Raw genomic sequence first — 19,650 nt, forward strand, 5'->3', positions numbered from 1 at the left:
CTGATTTTCCACTGCTGTTAAAGTAATTGATGGTTTGTTTATATATTTGTATTCTTTTCTAATCCAAAGCCTTGCTGTTTGATCTCCTATTTTGTCTTTATTCTTACTTGAAATGGGCCTGTTGCAAACTTTTGCTAGAGCAAAAATAAGAGTTGTTTCCTGTAGATAATGCCTCAAAAACCACGATGAGCGCATTGGCAAAGTCTGAAATGCACTCATAACTTCGCAATTTGCGTAAGAAATTTGCAGTTTTTTGAGCTTCCCGCTTCAAAAACGATACTACGGCACAGGTGAACATTTTGTTAGAGGAGTCGCTCCATCGTCGGCAATATTCATCATGGCCGACGCTTGCGCAGTTCCGCGCGTAATTCGAGGAGAGTTCAAGATCAATCAAGGCGGGCGAGGAAAATATGAACGTAAACACGCCGATTGTTGTCTTAGTGTTTCAATTTGTTTGTCTAGTCCTGTTTAGGTGTTATCTCGTCCCATCACACGTGTTTTGGTGGATTGGCGTCGGCCATGATGAGTATTGCCGACGATGGAACGACTCCTCCATCAAAATGTTTACCTGTGCCGTAGTATCGTTTTTGAAGCGGGAAGCTCAAAAAACCGCAAATTTCTTACGCAGATTGTGAAGTTATGAGTGCATTTCAGACTTTGCCAATGCGCTCATCGTGGTTTTTGAGGCATTATCTACAGGAAACAACTCTTATTTTTGCTCTAGCAAAAGTTTGCAACAGGCCCATTGAAGATCTCGAAAAACAAGTAGAGTTTGTTATTATAATTTTTGTTTGGTGCCTGTAAAATTAAAAAAGATATGTTCTAACAAGCCACCAAGGACAGCGTGACCAAAATGGCGGCCGAATTTGGCATTCAAACGGGACAAAGAAGGTTTAATGTATCCAAAATATACTCTTTCCCGTTTATTGTTTGAACAGGGTGTCTAGCATCAAGATTTTCCTGATTTTCCTGATTCTATCAGGATTTGAGGTCAATCAGGACTAAAACCCGATTTCATCAGGATTAAATCCTGATTTCATCAGGATATGAGGAAAAATCGGTCGTAAAATCAGGATTTGAGAAAAGACGGCTGTCTGATCGATTTTTTTTTATGCTTTTGCATACGCTTATGCAAAAATTTCAATTTTTCTCCGCAAAAAATCAGAATTTGGAAAAATTATAAACTCAGGATTTAGCAGTCAAAAATTAGGAAAAATCAGGATTGTCAAATTTGGCCCTTACATGGACCAAATCAGGACTATATGGCATGAAATGTTTTTTTTTTTTTTTGTTTTTTTTTTAGAATCTGCGACCTAGAAAACATGTGTGTAGAGTGTGTCCACCCAAGATTTTCTCATTCTAGGGACCATAATGAAGAGATTAAGCCTAGGTGGCAACTTGTAGCACTAACCTACAAAGGCCTTGTTATTCCTTTAAGGAATTCTTTAGTAACCCAGTTTTGGTTTGTAATCCGAATAGATATATGTATGATCTATATGTATATAAACCATAGGTAGTTTTTTTCTCTTGACAATGTATCATAGCCACATGGCTTTATATACAAATAAATATAATTATCTTATCTTATCTTATTGTGCAGACGGGACGTAATTTTCGAACACATGCCCCCTGACTATATGGTTAAGGTTCACCTACGAGTTTGAAATCCCTGTCTGCAGTTTACATACAGCATTACTATTTCGATTTTCTCTGTTTTTCAGGTTGTCTTTTTCATGTATTTGTGGAGTATAGACATTGAAGCTGTACTGGTAGCCATGTCCTGCTTCAGTCTCCTCTGTGAAGAGGCTGAAATACGTGGTGGTTCAGATGATGTAACTGTTCTTCTTCTTTTGCCAAACGTTCACGTTTATCAAGAATTAGCCTTAGCCTCTACTGTTGTCACCACAGGTAAGTCTCAGCTGCACTATTCTCCAACTCAGGAAATAAACGAAAACATCCTCTTTTTCCCTTCTGACAGTTCCTAAAAATTTTTTTTCAAGTTTTTAGCTCTATTGTAGTCTACGTTGACAAGAGTTTTTTTATTTCTTATTTTTGAGTCCCTAATTTTGCATCCTGTTTAAGAACCTGTGTCCTGCTCCTTAACTCCTGTAGTTAGAACTTGAATTAGTGCAGGTGCTTTAAGGGCATCAAATTTTGCTAATTTATTGATAGATATGTAGTAAGTAAGAATGTGAAACAAGTATTCCTACTTGTTTCAGCAGTAATCTTAATAGTCTTTGAATATTCTTCTTCTCCATTGTGCCAAAAATTCCTACTATTAGATTTAAGAATTGAATGAAATAAAGTCAATTGTTTTTGCTCACTAGCCAGCGAGGATTCTTGTGTTTGCTTTAGAAACCAAAATCATGGTGAGGATTTTATATTCATAGATATAATTGAGCTGGGTAAAAAATATTTTTCCCCCGATTTTTGTGCGTTCGTTTTTTCTTTTTTTCGTTTTTTCTCTTTTTTTGTTTTTTCTTTCCTTCTTTCTATCGTTTTTCTTTTCTTCTTCTTCATTTTAAAAAGAAAGAAAGAAGTATTGCAATTCATTGCTCTTGCAGACCCACCTTCATTAATTTCTGTTATATTATTTGTTTTACTCTTTTTGTCTAAACACTGAGCAGGATCACCGAAAGGTATAGTTTTTAACAAGATATCCCATGGTTCGATTGTAATTATCATTTGATAAGTGGTTTTTTATTCATGGTGTCTAATGACCGTGAAAACTGCACTTTAAACCAGGAATTATACAGGGTGGCCCAGACCTACCGTACCAGGCCTTTTTTTCGGTTAATTTGGGTCGTACAAAGTCCAGGATTGCAGGGATGAATGGGGAATCGACCCCACGGAATCCGAATTTCATGGCCCCCTAGCCCCCCTGGCGCCCCTTAGGGGGTAAAAGGGGGTCCGTACTAGGGCGAGTCAAAAAACATCGACTTTCGAATTTCAAAATTGTATAGGGGGAAAAGTTGTGCCCAGGCATCAAACTAAAGTGTGCCAAAGTGTTCCTCGAAAAATAAATTTTTGGGGTGCCGCTTTTGCAATTTGTGTCTAAAAAGTACGTCATTCAAGCTGTTTTCGCCGATTCCATTGCACTGTAAGCAAGATAACGATTGGCTAGAGTCCTGATTTTTGAAGTAATAACTCACCTCTAGTAGTCATTTAAGGTATACTAATTAGTTTTTAGATCAACATATTTTTGGTGCCTCTCACATGCCCTTAAAAATGCAAAAAACGCGATTGCGGCCGAATGCGCCTCGTACATTTCAACGATTTTATCGATTGTTTTAGGTGACTTGGCAACCACGCAAAAAGTCAATTTTCGGTTATTAGGAGCTATTATATAGATGATTAGGGAAAAATATTAGTTTTTTTAATGCGGGCGGTTTTTCCCCCATTTGGGAGCTCACAGTTAGGCCGAATTGCTCGACTTAGCCGAGATCCCATCGATTTTAGCTATTTTTTTGCACGACTTGGCAAGCATGTAAAACATTGGGCTTTCAATTTTCGTAGACTCTATTTATAGTAGAATAGGAGGATATAATAATAATTTTGCTGCGGAATGTTTTTGTACCTCCGCGGAGACCTTACCAAGCCAGAAAAACACGATTTTTAGCGACATTTCAGCGATTTTTGACGATGTTTTTCAGGGACTTAGCAACCACGCCAAAATTTACACATTGAAAAGAAAATAAGTAATAGCGTGAAACAATAAACACATTAATACACATTGAAAAGGAAATAACTAACAGCATGAAACGTTCTGATTGGAAATGAGAAAGAAAAATTGGAGGTTATTGACTTGATGAGGAAAAATTTGAAATAGGAAAAAGATGGAGCCAATCACGATTTGGGGGTAAAATTGGAAAAGAAAAAACGCAGGAAGATAATATGACAAAGCGTAAAAAAAAAACGCGGGAAAAGAAAAATGTAAGTTGATGGCAGTTGAGTGTTAGAAGTAACCTCATTTAATGATGATTATTGAATGAAAACAGCTGATAAAAAGACAGCAAATAGCATAGTAAGATGTGTAGCAACAAAACTTTTCCGAAAAACAAAAAAGAAAAAACCTTTATTTCCCCTCATCCAATTTATGAGTTTTTAGGGATTTAAAAATCGGGGACAAACCGCAGAAAATAATTTATAATTTTTCCGAAGCATTGAGTACAACACCTTTCAAATGAACCAACGCCCCTCGCAATTAGTACAGAGGTTAATTCACAATTTCATTCTATTTTTCAATTCATATATTAGGGCTAGGGGCTTATGGGGCTGTTTCGCAGCCCCTTATTTTTCATGTACACCTTTCCCTTTCACAATTCTTTCGTTCTTTTTTTTTTTATTTATTTTCATTTAATTTTCTGGTTTGTCTTTGAATTGGTCCTAATTTTTTCTTTGAAGTAATAAATATAACAAATTTTTTCAAAAATTGTAAGTTTATTTTGTAAACTTTAAATTAAAATTTTTTTAAACCTTCATACAAACTTCTTTTTAAGCCTTTACTTTTGTTTTTAAACTAAGTTTTAAGTATCAGTTTTTTTATCTTCTAAATACTTTACTCTGTTTTCCTTTTAATTGTTGCTTCTTCTTTTTCAATTTCTGCCCTGCTTTTTTCCAATTTTTCCTTCAACTCTTCTCTTTTTCGTTCCTCTTTTTTTCTTTTCCTCTTTTTCTTCTTCATTTTCTGCTCCCTCTTTATCTTCATCCAATTCTTCCACTTCTTCTTCTTCTTCTTCTTCTTCTTCTTCTTCTTCTTGTTCCTGTTCCTTCTTCTTTCCGTTTTCCGTATTTTCTGTTTCAGAAGTTTTTTCTTTTTCCAGTTTCTTCATCTTACTGTTCCACATGAATGTTATGAGAAAGAAAAATTGGAGGTTATTGACTTGATGAGGAAAAATTTGAATTAGGAAAAAGATGGAGCCAATTACGATTTGGGGGTAAAATTGGAAAAGAAAAAACGCGGGAAGATAATATGACAAAGCGTAAAAAAAAACGCGGGAAAAGAAAAATGTAAGTTGATGGCAGTTGAGTGTTGGAGGTAACCTCATTTAATGATGATTGTTGAATGAAAACAGCTGATAAAAAGACAGCAAACAGTAGTAAGATGCGTAGCAACAAAACTTTTCCGAAAAACAAAAAAGAAAAAAAAACCCAATTCCCCTCATCCAATTTATGAGTTTTTAGGGTTTTAAAAATCGGGGACAAACCGCAGAAAATAATTCATAATTTTTCCGAAGCATTGAGTACAACACCTTTCAAATGAACCAACGCCCCTCGCAATTAGTACAGAGGTTAATTCACAATTTCATTCTATTTTTCAAATTATATATTAGGATGTTGCATTTCTGCTGACATTGTATGTTCATAGCAAGCCGTCAAGCTGCAGATTAGTGTTTATTGCCCTGTTCTAGTGATCAACATCACGTGCATTGTAGGTGTAAACATTGAGCTGAACAATATTTTAACTATGATTTTAAAATCTTTAGACTCCTTATCAAAGATCATCATTTTTGTATTTATTTTCTTAGTAAAGGTGCCCTTAATATGTAAGAAAACAGGTTCATTGTCCACATTTTACAAGGTATGCTACAAGGTGTTTCGACCGATCCAAAAGCCATGTATCGTTTGAAAAAAGAACATAACAAAACTGGGAAAAATTAAAAAGTAATAAATCTGTAACCTTCTTAATAAGCAATCATGTTATACAGGGTGATCCAAAAGTCCCTTCCACCCCCTCTAACTTTTTACCTAATTGAGGTAAAGAGTTGAAACTTGGAGGATATTCCTAGGTCAAAGGGAGCTACTTTTTCGCCCCCCTAAAATTTTCAGGGGGGTCCCCTAGGGTGCGTCAAAAAAAATGAAAGTCTGAAATGTTCCGCTCCCCAGGCGGCAATCGATGACGTTTGGTAAAAAAACATGTTTGCCAAAATTTGGGCCAATTTCAATCATTTTAAATGGTGCCAAAGGTCAATTTTGTGATGAAATTATGATATTTTGGTTTAGACTTCGATTTCGTACAAAAAACTCGATTTTACGCTGAAATCATGCGTTTACGAGAAAAATGTCAAAGAACTCGACTTGTAGAGGATAAAATTTTACACTAGGAGGACGTCTTTTTAACCGATAAAAATCAAATTGAACTAGAAAAACTAAACTCGGTATTTATTTTTTTGGTCCTCAGAATTTCCGAGGTCTTACTAAGTAGAGGTTTAAAAGACTCATTTTTCACGAAAATAAGTCGAAAGAGGGTATAAATGAACTGTAGGCAAGTGTTGAGGATGCAAATGTCATCAGAACTTCCTCAGTTTCAAAAGAAGTTCCAACTATTTTGCACAATCCTCCAAAAAGTGTACGACTCGAGAAGCAGGATCGTGCTATAATAGTAGGGGGAAAGTGCGGTTTGACCGGGAAAAATTGCGTAACAAACTTTCCCTATGTAATCGTCATCAGTAGGTCCCCCTGAACAACTTCCTAAAAGTTAAAAATGGCCCGACCCCGGAATATCCCTCAAAAAAGTTAAAATTGAAAATGGCGGCCGTAATAAGAGGGTCCGGGAAATCGGTATTTTAAAATGCTCATTCTGTCTCATCATGTGAGGTATCATTTCCTATGTAATTTTGGTCGTAGATTTCATAAATAAATTCCCTCAAGGCCTCTTCTGAGCTTACGTTTCTCTTGGTAGTCGTATGTTTCCTTTAATTTCCTTTATTAAATACATTTATAACATCAAATTTAAGTTTCTTGGCCATAAATACATGAAAATAAAGACACTTCACTTTCCTTGTTCCTTCGGTGAATATTTAAAAAAATGCAACCTCCTGCCTTTCACATTTGGCCGCCATCTTTGATTTGGAGCGCCCCCTTTGGCCGGAGGGCCTTGCGAAATTTATTTATGAAATCTACGACCAAAATTACATAGGAAATGATACCTCACATGATGAGACAGAATGAGCATTTTAAAATACCGATTTCCCGGACCCTCTTATTACGGCCGCCATTTTCAATTTTAACTTTTTTGAGGGATATTCCGGGGTCGGGCCATTTTTAACTTTTAGGAAGTTGTTCAGGGGGACCTACTGATGACGATTACATAGGGAAAGTTTGTTACGCAATTTTTCCCGGTCAAACCGCACTTTCCCCCTACTATTATAGCACGATCCTGCTTCTCGAGTCGTACACTTTTTGGAGGATTGTGCAAAATAGTTGGAACTTTTTTTGAAACTGAGGAAGTTCTGATGACATTTGCATCCTCAACACTTGCCTACAGTTCATTTATACCCTCTTTCGACTTATTTTCGTGAAAAATGAGTCTTTTAAACCTCTACTTAGTAAGACCTCGGAAATTCTGAGGACCAAAAAAATAAATACCGAGTTTAGTTTTTCTAGTTCAATTTGATTTTTATCGGTTACAAAGACGTCCTCCTAGTGTAAAATTTTATCCTCTACAAGTCGAGTTCTTTGACATTTTTCTCGTAAACGCATGATTTCAGCGTAAAATCGAGTTTTTTGTACGAAATCGAAGTCTAAACCAAAATATCATAATTTCATCACAAAATTGACCTTTGGCACCATTTAAAATGATTGAAATTGGCCCAAATTTTGGCAAACATGTTTTTTTACCAAACGTCATCGATTGCCGCCTGGGGAGCGAAACATTTCAGACTTTCATTTTTTTTGACGCACCCTAGGGTCCCCCTTGGGGGCAACGGCCCCCAACTTTTAATTTTCAAATGGGAAGACCCCCTTTGTGATAGCTCGTTCGAAAGAACATAAAAAAAGAAAACTTTTCGCGCAAACCCGAAGTCAATATCTCAAACCGTTTCAAAATGGCGGCCGGTTAAAGTTCAAAATGGCCGAAAATTCACACCGGTTATTTGTCGATGGATTTGCGCGAAAATCGGTATGTTGGGGTATTTTGACACGAGAAAAACGAATTTGACGTTAGATTTTAAAAAAAACCTAAATTTTCCAAAATGGCCGCCGGTTAAAGTTTAATATGGCCGAAAATTTTCACCTTGGTTTTTTCCTGATGGATTTGCCTAAAACTTGGAATTTGAGAGTATTATGGCATAAGATAAACAAATATGAACTTAGATTTATAAAAAAAACAATTTGTGGTCATTTTGAAGTTTAACCGGCGGCCATTTTGGAAATTTAGGTTTTTTTGAAAATCTAACGTCAAATTCGTTTTTCTCGTGTCAAAATACCCCTACATACTGATTTCCGCGCAAATCCATCGACAAATAACCGGTGTGAATTTTCGGCCATTTTGAACTTTAACCGGCCGCCATTTTGAAACGGTTTGAGATATTGACTTCGGGTTTGCGCGAAAAGTTTTCTTTTTTTATGTTCTTTCGAACGAGCTTTCACAAAAGGGGTCTTCCCATTTGAAAATTTAAAGTTGAGGGCCGTACCCCCCCCCCCCCCAAGGGGGGCCCCCCTGAAAATTTTAGGGGGGCCAAAAAGTAGCTCCCTTTGACCTAGGAATATCCCCCAAGTTTCAAATCTTTACCTCAATTAGGTAAAAAGTTAGAGGGGGTGGAAGGGACTTTTGGATCACCCTGTATTTCTTTCTTAATGAATTTAGAAATGTATAATGGGTTTTTTGTTTCTTAATTTTCGTTTATTTCTAGAATCTTCCTAAACTCAACTGGATTACTCGGGGGCAACACTGGTCTAGAAAGTTATTACTCAGGTTTTTGCTCCTCGTCTGGAAAACATTTTAATATGTTTTAATTGTTTGTTTTTTTAATTTTTCGTTTCAATTTATTTTACATTACACCCAGTGTCCCTTTTTTTTTAATAATTGTTTTTAACTTCTTTCCCTCGCTTCCTCTTTCTATGTACATATTTTCTTTTTTACATTTTAGTTGTTCTCGTCAGCTTTGCAGCTCTCATGCTTTGTAGTTTCAAGTATTGTTCATCTTAGTGAATTTGATCATTATACAGTTGCCCCCTAAAAGTGAGAACGTTATATCTCTACTTTTGCTTGTTCCTGTAAATATCTGGGGGCATAGGTTCATTAAAAGCTCCTTGTGGAACTGTAAGTCAAGCAAGTGTGGAAAATGTTTTAATCTTTTCGCTTTCGTGTGCAGGAAAAGAATCTCTATGTTGTCAACGTCAAATGCGTGCAATGCCCCAATTTCAAGATAATGACAAAAATGAGGGCTTGGGAGTTCTGAATTTTGGAGTTGTCTTTGATCTTGTGTTTAAGGTCCAGCCTGATGTAATCTTGTTTGTAGATTACGAATTTGAGATTTAAACTCCTTTCCTGTCCAAAGGGATGCCCAAAATACAAGATGGCCACCAAACTTTCCATGTCAGGGTTAAAACTCCAGTAGGTACTTACCAATGCCAAGTAGGGTTTCCACCATAAGGTTTTCTGGGTCCTACATTTTACTCAAAAAGTCAAGAACTTACTACAGGTCCATTAGAGAACAAAAAATTTAGTATGGCGGCCCCAATAGGTGCCATTGTGGAGTGAAAGACGAGTATTTGATTGAGGCTTGTATTGGCGAGTGAGGTGTCCCTTTGTTGGTTTTTTGAGATGTAAATTCCGAAAATGAGGTCAAAATAACATTAGAGGTCCAAATAACATTATACGCCCACATAGAAGTTTTCAAAAAACCAAAATGGTGGCCACCATGGCTGCCTCTAAGGTAGTGAGAACGTTAGAGAAGTTACCTTTTATACGTTTTCATATGTGACAATGCCACCTACGGCATCGGCACGTTTTCAACTTAGCAATGTTGTAGTGTGGGGAAAATTTTTTTTGAACATGCCATTGTAGAAGAAAGCATGCCTTGTGATTAAGAACAACTTATTCAACTCCAGGCAAAATTTATGCGGGGGGGGGGGGGGAGGAAGGTAAATTCTCCGCTGTTGAATAATCCTTTTTGAGGTTGACAACATCCTGCACATTTAAGCGAAAAGACTAACACAGTTTCTACACTTGCTTCACTAATGGCTCCACAGGATTGCCTGCCCCAGGACGAAGCTTAAATAAAATAATTAAAGCAGGGAAGAATTCTGAGTGTTCCTAGTTCTTCGCAGTTCCTGCATGCTGTCCGTTGTCGCACTATGGAGCGAGTCAATGGGAGGTGTCGGACATAGCACACTGCGCATCGGACGTTCCGTAATCATCAGAATTTTCTTTATTAAATGTTCGACAAACTCACAAGCCTCATGTAATTTTCATCGTAGATTTCATTTTTGATAGTATTTTTACATTTTGACCAACAAAAACTATATTTTTTTTTGTTTGATGAGGGGAAAAATTCGCTACAGTACCCCCATCATGAGGGTCGCCAAAACGCCCCCCATGAAAGGGGCCCACCGAATACCGGGACGGCAACGGCCATCAGCTGGTGAAGAGCCGCCGAAGCGACCCGACCGCTGTGAGATGGGAAAACCCGGTTATGTGGGGGTAGAGCACGCCGCTGTGTTCCGTACCCACTAAACGACCCCTCCAGGCCACACCCCGTGCAAGTGTGGCCCATCGGACGCTCTATCCTCCGGTCGGACGTCCCTAAGGCACTCTTCGAACGGCAGTCCCCGACCCCGGTGCAGCCGGCGCCCCTCAGACCCCCCACTTGGGGGAGGGTCCCCCATCCCCCGGGACTGATCTACCGAAGGCATCATTGTACCCGGAGTCAAGGGCGTAGGAGGAGAGCCTAGGCTCAGAATGCGCCAAACCCTGCGACAACCCCACGGCAGGGCCGTGGAGCCAAGGACTGGAGGGCAGGGAGGGCAGACCAGCTATGTCTCGCTCAGCCCTTGAGGCACCCGATAAAAAAAAAAAAAAAACTATAGTTATATGTGATTTATGAGAGCTACTACTGTTATTAAATATTAGCCAAATGTTCAACTTCATCAACAAATGTTTCTCATCACTTTTTGTGATGAAGATAATATATGGCTCTATTATCGGCGAAAAGCGGCAATTTGTGAAGTTTTAATTCTTTTTACTACTAGAACTTAAAAACATAAGGGAATGGGGAGGGGGGAGCGAAGGAACCGTTCGCTGGGAATGTTTGCGTAAAAATAAGTCATTTACCTGCATCAATCTGTTAACATTACTAATGTTGATTTTTTATTATCCTTCCCTCAAATTGATCGTCATGTTCGTCAAATTGTTCAAAGTCAATCAGTGTCAACAGGCTGCCCAATCGTAATTAGAGATAATGGATTCGTATGAATCGAGCGCGCCCTTAAGCCATGGATGAAAGTCGCGCGTGGCTGCAGTATGTAACCATTAAGGTGACATCACAGCCGTAGCAGCAGATGATGGCAGCTGGGTTTAGTATAATATCATTCTAAATTCAAATGTCCCTAAATTGTGAAAAGGTTGATGTTTTAAATCTAAGTTCGCCTCAAACTGTCTATGGCATTTATTGTGATGGGTGCCTCTAAACGGACATTATGAGCTAAAAAAAAGAAGAAGAAAAAAGAATTTTTTTCTCCAGAATCTGTGAAATAGCAATCAACCGTTGAAATTGCAGATAAAGCCGCCTGACTGTAAGCAGCGATGACGTATTCGTGAGGGTAGGGTAGCGCGCAACTGCAAAATTCAAAAGACAACGTATCGTCACAGCCAAATCGGCACATTTTGGCAGCTGATTCCTCCGAATTATCATTCCCAAGGGTCCTACGAATGTCCTCATACAAAAGAGAGCTTGACACTGGTTGCATAACTTTTTAAATTTTTGCTTAAACTTTTTTTTAGCATTTTGGAGATAGGTGCCTTTGAACGGATATTACGACCGTGAAAAATAAGATAAGTAATACCTATAATACAGGGTTATCCAAAAGTCACTGACCACCCCTGTAACTTTTTTCCAAATTGAGATAGAAGTTTGAAACTTTGGGAATGTTCCTCGGTCTAAGGTAGCAACTTTTTGGTCCCCCCAAAATTTTGGGGGGCGGTCCCCCTTCAGGGGGGCGGGGGCTAACTTTTTTTTTCAAATGGCAACCCCCCCTTTGTGATACCTCATTCGAAAGATAATAAAAAAAGAAAATTTTTGGCGCAAACCGCAGGTCAAAATGTTCATTTTTGACAGAATGGCGGCCGATCAAAGTTCAAAATGACGGAAATTTGGCATCTCCGTTGTTTATTGACGGATTGGTGTGAAACTCGGAATCCTCGGGTTTTTTGAGATGAGAACAACGATTCTGGCATTGGTTTTCCAGAAAAGTCAGTCCTTTTCATAATGGTGGCGATCAAAATGGCGGCCTAGAGCGGGAAGTAGATATTTAGGCTGCATATCGTTGGATTTGCATGAAACTTGGTATCTGGGGGTATTTCGGCACGAGAAGAACGAATCTTTCATTGGATATCTGAAATTTTGACAAATTCCAAAATGGCGGAGAAAAAATTGCGGGAAATCAGTTTTACGGCTCTTTACCGATGGATTAGCATGAAATTATTTGATATTTCAAGAATCTAATGAAAGATTCCTTTTAATCCAGCCAATAACCGCCAGGATATCGAATTTCATGCAAATCCATCGGTAAACAGCCGTAAAACTGATTTCCCGCCATTTTTCCGCCGCCATTTTGGAATTTGTTAAAATTTCAGATATCCAATGAAAGATTCGTTCTTCTCGTGCCGAAACACCCCCAGAAACCAAGTTTCCTGCAAATCCAACGATATGCAGCCTAAATATCCACTTCCCGCTCTAGGCCGCCATTTTGACCGCCGCCATTTTGAAAAGGACTGACTTTTCTGGAAAACCAATGCCAGAATCGTTTTTCTCATCTCAAAAAATCCAACGATTCCAAGTTTCACACCAATCCGCCAATAAACAACGGAGATGCTAAATTTCCGCCATTTTGAACTTTGATCGGCCGCCATTCTGTCAAAAATGAACATTTTGACCTGCGGTTTGCGCCAAAAATTTTCTTTTTTTATTATCTTTCGCATGAGGTATCACAAAGGGGGGGGGGGTTGCCATTTGAAAAAAAAAGTTAGCCCCCGCCCCCCTTAAGGGGGGCAGCCCCCCAAAATTTTGGGGGGACCAAAAAGTTGCTACCTTAGACCGAGGAACATTCCCAAAGTTTCAAACTTCTATCTCAATTTGGAAAAAAGTTACAGGGGTGGTCAGTGACTTTTGGATAACCCTGTAGAGGAAAATGCTCTTCGAACTCTGCAGATTAACAATCAATCGTTGATTTTTACATTTGTGGAAGTTGAGATTGACTAAATAAAGTAGAAAGAATTATATGTAATTTAACTGAAATTAGGAATTCTCGTAATACCCATGTTTGGTAGGATGTGGCGTGTACATGGAATTAATTCGGCCCAAACTAGTGCCAATTCCTTTAAATATAACCATTAAGGATCACTTTTCAGCTGCCAAACATGGGATTGGCCGAAATGGCCTTTGTCCGACCTTTACCATTGACTTGCTCTACCATGTATCGTCAATTGCAGGTTGGAATTTTTCAGGTATATGTATACATATATCTGTGTATTCTACACAGGGGGCTTTGAAAGTTTGCCGGAAGAGAACACGTCGGCATAGTTCATTGGAAAATTACAGCATACATCTGTTTCTCTGTACTTCATGAGGGGGGGGGGGGGGGTAATCCCCAACTTTTTTCTTGGGGGGGAGGCAGTTTTATTTGATTATAAATCTCGCATAGTTTTGTGCACTGTACAAGTGTAAACACATCTGGTTGTATGGTATATCTGGAATTATGTAGTCAAAGTAATGAAGCGGTCACTCTAGCAATTGTGTGCTTTCAGGAAAGTGAACATTTTCTTCGGAAAGTCTTCTGAAAGAAGATTGTAGCATAACAGATGAGTAAATTTTAGATAACAAAAAATTGAAAGGAAAGAAAATCAATTCAGTCTGCCTTCAAACGAGTTTGGATGGTCAAGGATTCAGATAATTTGATGTTAATTAATCTGATCCTTTTTGTTATTGCATTTTGAACCTCTTCTTTACCTTCATTTTTTTTCAAGTGTGTTTCTAAATTGGCCATCTTTTATCTCAGTCCAAATATGGAGGATGGGCAGAGACAAGAGACCCTCCACTGGTATCTTGGCAATGGTGGAAGCTTTTACTTTCGGTACTACAGCATTCTACTGTTGACTTGCCTACACGGTTGATATTTAACAACGTGTTGGCTGTTTCGTTTTGCAAACAAGCCGAAGTTTGGGAAACTTGTTTGGCTCATGACATCACCCTAAGCTCATCATCCACCATGTAGGTAGGTCAACAGCCGAAATTAGAGTAATGACTTTGCTCCCTTATAATTGTCCATAAGGAATTGTTGAATCCTCGAAAGTAAAAGCTTCCACCTAGAGTAATTATATAGGGAGAGTATGGACAACTCGAAATATGTAGCTCTTAGGGCCCAAAAGGGTTGGTAACCTTTGAAAACGAAAAATGTCCCGGTCAATCTTTAGACTCCAATATCAAACGAAAATGGACAAGAAAATTCATAAGTAAGCATTCTTTCACAAAAATGAGTAAGTTTATGCAACAACCAAGTCAAACACGTGCTTTACCAACGACAGTTCCCAACAATTGTGATTATAAATCACTCTGGATAATTGGAATTCATAGATTGCCTACTCTTTTGGGGTCTAAGAGCTCCATCACCTAACCTCAAAATTTTCGACTTGTCCAATGTCCATACTCTCCCTATATAGGTACTCTACTTCCACCTGTCGCCAAGAGGCCAGTGGAGGATCTCTTGCCTCTGAGGATGGGTCATTAAACGATATTTTTAAACGTCATCTGACTGAATATCTATCGCATCAGTCTATTGGAGTTAGTAGAATATGCTTCTTCGTTTTTTATCGATTCATCATTAGTATTACATCTTAGTATAAAGCAACACTTTTCGTAATTATCTACTGTATTTATTTTTAGTATAAATAAAGATCTATGATTACTGATCCTCTTTGTCGGGGAAGACACAATCTTACTAGTTTGTCTCCAAGTAATCTTATTTAAATTTATTTATTATTATTCATCTGTATATTTATATGTTATTATTATGTAACGTAGGTCGAGCTGCACTACAAAAGCGTATCATGGCATTACTTAGAAAAATCGAGCATTGTGTAAATGGTGTCCAGCCGGTGAGTAATACTTTTCACCCCAGGTATTAATAAATACTATCCATGTAATTTATTTATGAAGCCAGCATGGCAATGGTGCAGAAGTTAAGGTAGTTTGCTGTCAACACTGAGATCCTGAGTTCATTTCTTGGTGTGATGGTGACAGGGCTCTAAAGATACTGAAAAATCGTGGCTGACCATGTCACTCCGATACCCTTTCAGACCCTTAGAGGTGGCAAGAGCAGCATGGCCATCTGGTAGAAGTTTGTTCACATTGTTTGTCATTGATATGATTTAATCGTGGATCGGTGGATCATTCATTATGTATGCCAGCACTTCTTATCAGTGGGACATTGAAACACCAGAGCTCCACTCAGTGGGGACATGGCAGTGCCTCGGAAAAGTCAATGCTTCTCCATCAAACTTTAATCACAATCGCAATTAATTTCTCTATGGCTTGATGTAGACGGGTGGATTTCAGCTAATGGGAGAAAATATGGGGAAGACATGTAACTGGCTGCTACAAACTGGTAATCATGATATTTTCTTTGGATTTTTGGTTTTTTTGGGTAGCAATAAATCACACTTACTATTAACCAATTCCACAGGAGATTTGAATAACTCTAAACCTTTTTTTCAATGTGCTAAATAGTGAAAATGTCAGTCTGGTGACGTGTAACTGGGCGGGTAGTCAATGTATCAAATCGTTATACAGACGAATCAGGACCTTTTGCGAAGTTTGTATCATTTTATCTCAAGTCTTGGTCTTTTATTGTTTGATATAATATGCATTGGAATACTAGAAAACAATGTTATTCAATTTAATTTGAAGCTTGAAGCATGTAACTCAATATTCGGTCACGCTTCAGGGGAGGGAGGGGGGAGGGTAACGCTTTCAGTTATAGTTTGTGGCCACACAGAATACAGTGCTACAGTGCTGATTGGGGTGTGCATAATTAGTGCGGGAGGATCAATAGAGTCGAAAGGGGCTTGGTACATCGGTGCATATCCCTCATATTAATCATAATCACTCGGTCGAATCCCTGATTTTTGGAGTGTCTCACTTATTCACTATTGGCACTGTTTTCCCTCGAATCGTTTGATGGAATATGTGGTTAAATATTTTTTTCTTAAAGCTGCAGATGCACTCGTGGCTCATCCTCAATGTTTTGTTTAATTTTGTTTCCGTTTTGCAGGAAAAATGTATTACCTCAAAATGTCAGTCTGGTGACGCCACCAGAATGACTGTATCTCAATTTCTAGGTATCCAGGTAGGCAGCTGCATAGTTTATTTTGTAGCTGGGTCGTTATGAGAATTATATACATAAGGTGTCAGTGTTTATAGAAAGGGTTCATTGTGAGCTTTCATCACAAAGTTGATCAGGAAGTAAGCATTACATGACTGTCAGTCATGTGACATCACCAGAATGACATGTCTTTAATATGTTAATGTTTAATAGTTACTGATTTTATAAACTGTGTTTTTGAACCCTTAAGATTACGTTTAAATTATGAAAACTTATACCCACTAACTAATTATTATGGCTGCATGTCATTCTGGTGACGCTCCTTTTTTAACCAATTTTTCTATGACATCGTTTTATAAGCTCATTCTAAAACTTTAGACCACTTCTGTATATACTTCTCTTAACAAATAAAAGTTTCAGAACAGTATACATCCGATTTCATGACACATAGAGAGGAATAATGTAAGTCATTCTTGCAATTTCGTAATAAATTTGGCTTTCTGACTCTATAATTTTTGTTTTATGGAACAGAGTCTCAATTTTTGGTTTGTATATAGTTCTTACTATGTCTTCTTATAATACAGCCCATTACTTTCAATCAGTACATAGGAAAATCACAACCAAGTTGAACTTATGATTTTAAAGCCAAATCAGTAAGCATCACTGGATTGACATTAATGGTAGTTTTTCAGATTTCAAACTCTCATTTCTATCCATAATCGTAAAGATATTGCGATGCACGACTTTGTGTCCTATAATATGGAGCTTCAAGATAATAGGAAAGTAGTCTTTAGCTTGATATAGCCAAATCACTTCACTTTTTTCCAGAACCATTTTCTCCCATTAGCTGAAATCCACCCATACATGTGTAATTATGTTTAAATGTATTAATTTCCAACAAGTTCTCCTGTGAAAATTTTAATTTTCTATAATTTTACCAAGATTCTATGTTTTCCATGGTCATACGGTACTTTTTTCATAATTTGGGATTTTTGCTGCGCTAGGTTGAGCATAGTCTCGAAAACCTCGTACAACCAGTTGTCTACTGCCGTCCTGTACTTCTTCCTCTCATATCAGATGTACAGGCTTTGATTTCTTTCGCTGCTACGATTCATTTCGCCCTTATGGTGTACTTGAAAAAAATTGTTTCAGGCATGGGAAGAGACTTTCCGAAACTGGGAGGCATCCAGCAAAATTTTCCAATCATATCCTAAAAGTAAGTGTGAAGATGCGCAGGTGGAGTCATTTCATCGCTCGGTGAGCAAACGTAGAGCGTCTCATCAGAACTCAGAGCATGAATTGGAGGTGAGAATAATCAAATGATTTCTTTCATATCTTTTTTTATCCCACATCAGGGTGGTTTTTCTGATCTGTTATTCTTTACATCAGAATTGAAAGCTGAGGCTAATGTTGTCTGCTTTATTTACGTATTGCAGGAGCAAATCAATGAATGGGCAAACATGACTGGTTTTTTATGTGCATTGGGTGGAGTATGTCTGCAAAAGAAGTCACCGACGAAACCGCCAACCAGTGCTGTTGACTCACGCAAAGTCAGTGTTTTACCTCCCCCTGCTCAGGAAGTTCAGTACTGTCCTGTCACGCAGTTAGTATTTCATTTTAATTCTCTTTTGTGTCTCTTCAAACCTACAAGGGAAGGCTAACAAATGTCCTATTCAGATGGGATTCAAATTTGGCGGGGACTTAAAATAGGGAAATATAAGAACCTGTATTTTTTTTTTTTTTGCTCCAATGCCCTTATGAAATGGGTAGAAGAGCAAAAAAGAACACGATCTCAGATAAAGTTCATAACTTTACGTAATGCAAAAGATACAAAAGTTTGCTCAATATGAGCATGATAAGTTACCACAGAAAAACGGAGAGCTCGAACACAACAAGACGCCATGATAGGAATCATGTGACTAAAAAGAAAAGAAGAAGACCAATCACAGAGCAGAATTGCACTAGGCATCTCACTGCATCTCACACACCCCTTCAATTCTACAATCTTGAACGGAGAGTAGAAAAAAAACTAGTCTTAGATAGACATTACATATCTTAGAGAATAAAAGTATTAAGTAATTTTTGACTTTGGTAATCAAAACTCATTAACTACAACTAGCATTTGTAGACAATAAAAATCATTAAAGCAGAACACTGTATCAATAAAAATACATATAAAATTTAGCAAAATGTATGAGAAACAAAATTAAATGTCATTAATGAAATTTGGTGTTCTTACAGTCTTATTATTGAGAATAAACTTGAACTAAACAATTTAAATGCGGGATGAACCAAGCTGTGGGAAGAACTTGTCAAATTGGATCTTGCCTAGACTCTTTGTTAAAATGTCAGCACTCTGACAGTGTCTGATCTGCACTCTTGACATATTCTGTACGCAATTTATTTTCTGCAATTTGATCTCTAATAAAATGATACTCTCTGTCAATATGTTTGCTCCTGCTGTTCTCATAACTCTTAGTGATGATGATTGTAGACGTATTATCCTCATAAACAACTGGGGAGGATTCTTTGATTAGTAAGGGGATAGGGTGGGTATTCTCATGAAAAACTCATTTATCAGTTGCGATAGCCACTTCAGCTCTCTTCAGCATTCGCCTAGGGAAATATATTCTGCTTCGCAAGTAGAAAGGGACCTTACTGATTGTTTTTTGGTTTTCCAAAATACCAAGTTACCAAATAGTCTTATGAAGTATCCACTTATGCTTTTGCGATCAGTAATATTGTTGGCAAAATCTGCTTCTGCATATGCTTCAGTTTTGTTAGGAGTGACTTTCTTTTCAAAAACTAGCTTCATGTTACAAGTATTTTTAAGGTATCTCAGAACATTCTTTAAATGATTCCAATGTAAACATGTAAAATCGTTCCGAAAAGTAGCAAAGTAATGGACAGGAAAAGATAGATAGGGATGAGTAGCGAGCATCAAATACTTCGGCTACCTAAAAGTTTCCTGTAGGGTAAATTACTGATATCAACTTTTGATTCGTCCACCACGGAAAGTTTAGAATTTATACTTTTGCATAATTTACCCAATACAGCTAAAAACTTTGGTTCCATGGGTGTGGAGTATGTTTTGCATTCTTGCATCTCAAATTTTTCTAAGATACTTAAAATGAATTCTGTTGATTGAATGTGAATTTATTTTCAGAAATGTCTATTTCAATACCTGAAAATTTAAATTTTTTACTCGTGTCATATAAAGGCATTTTGTATTTCTCAATGAAAGCATCTTTCACAAAAGTTAATTGTTTATCTGACTTTGAAAAAAGTAAAAAATCATCGACGGCGACTAAAAGGTAAGTATTCTCAGCA

At 37.7% G+C, this 19,650-nt stretch overlaps 1 protein-coding gene across 5 annotated transcripts in view; it reads left to right on the plus strand.

The window, feature by feature from the left end:
• Nf1 (neurofibromin 1) overlaps positions 1–19,650 on the plus strand; it is a 291,489-nt gene that overhangs the window by 72,324 nt on the left and 199,515 nt on the right. For 4 of the 5 annotated variants that reach the window (XM_072300264.1, XM_072300271.1, XM_072300273.1 and 1 more), the window contains exons 14-18: positions 1,722–1,908; positions 2,328–2,369; positions 15,021–15,094; positions 17,473–17,625; positions 17,757–17,923. In XM_072300264.1, coding sequence (XP_072156365.1) covers positions 1,722–1,908; positions 2,328–2,369; positions 15,021–15,094; positions 17,473–17,625; positions 17,757–17,923 — 623 coding nt within the window. The remainder of the gene's footprint in view (positions 1–1,721; positions 1,909–2,327; positions 2,370–15,020; positions 15,095–17,472; positions 17,626–17,756; positions 17,924–19,650) is intronic. The other variant, XM_072300269.1, reaches the window with a different exon arrangement.

This window comes from Bemisia tabaci, chromosome 1 (genome assembly GCF_918797505.1).
Source record: "Bemisia tabaci chromosome 1, PGI_BMITA_v3".
Classification (NCBI taxonomy): domain Eukaryota; kingdom Metazoa; phylum Arthropoda; class Insecta; order Hemiptera; family Aleyrodidae; genus Bemisia; species Bemisia tabaci.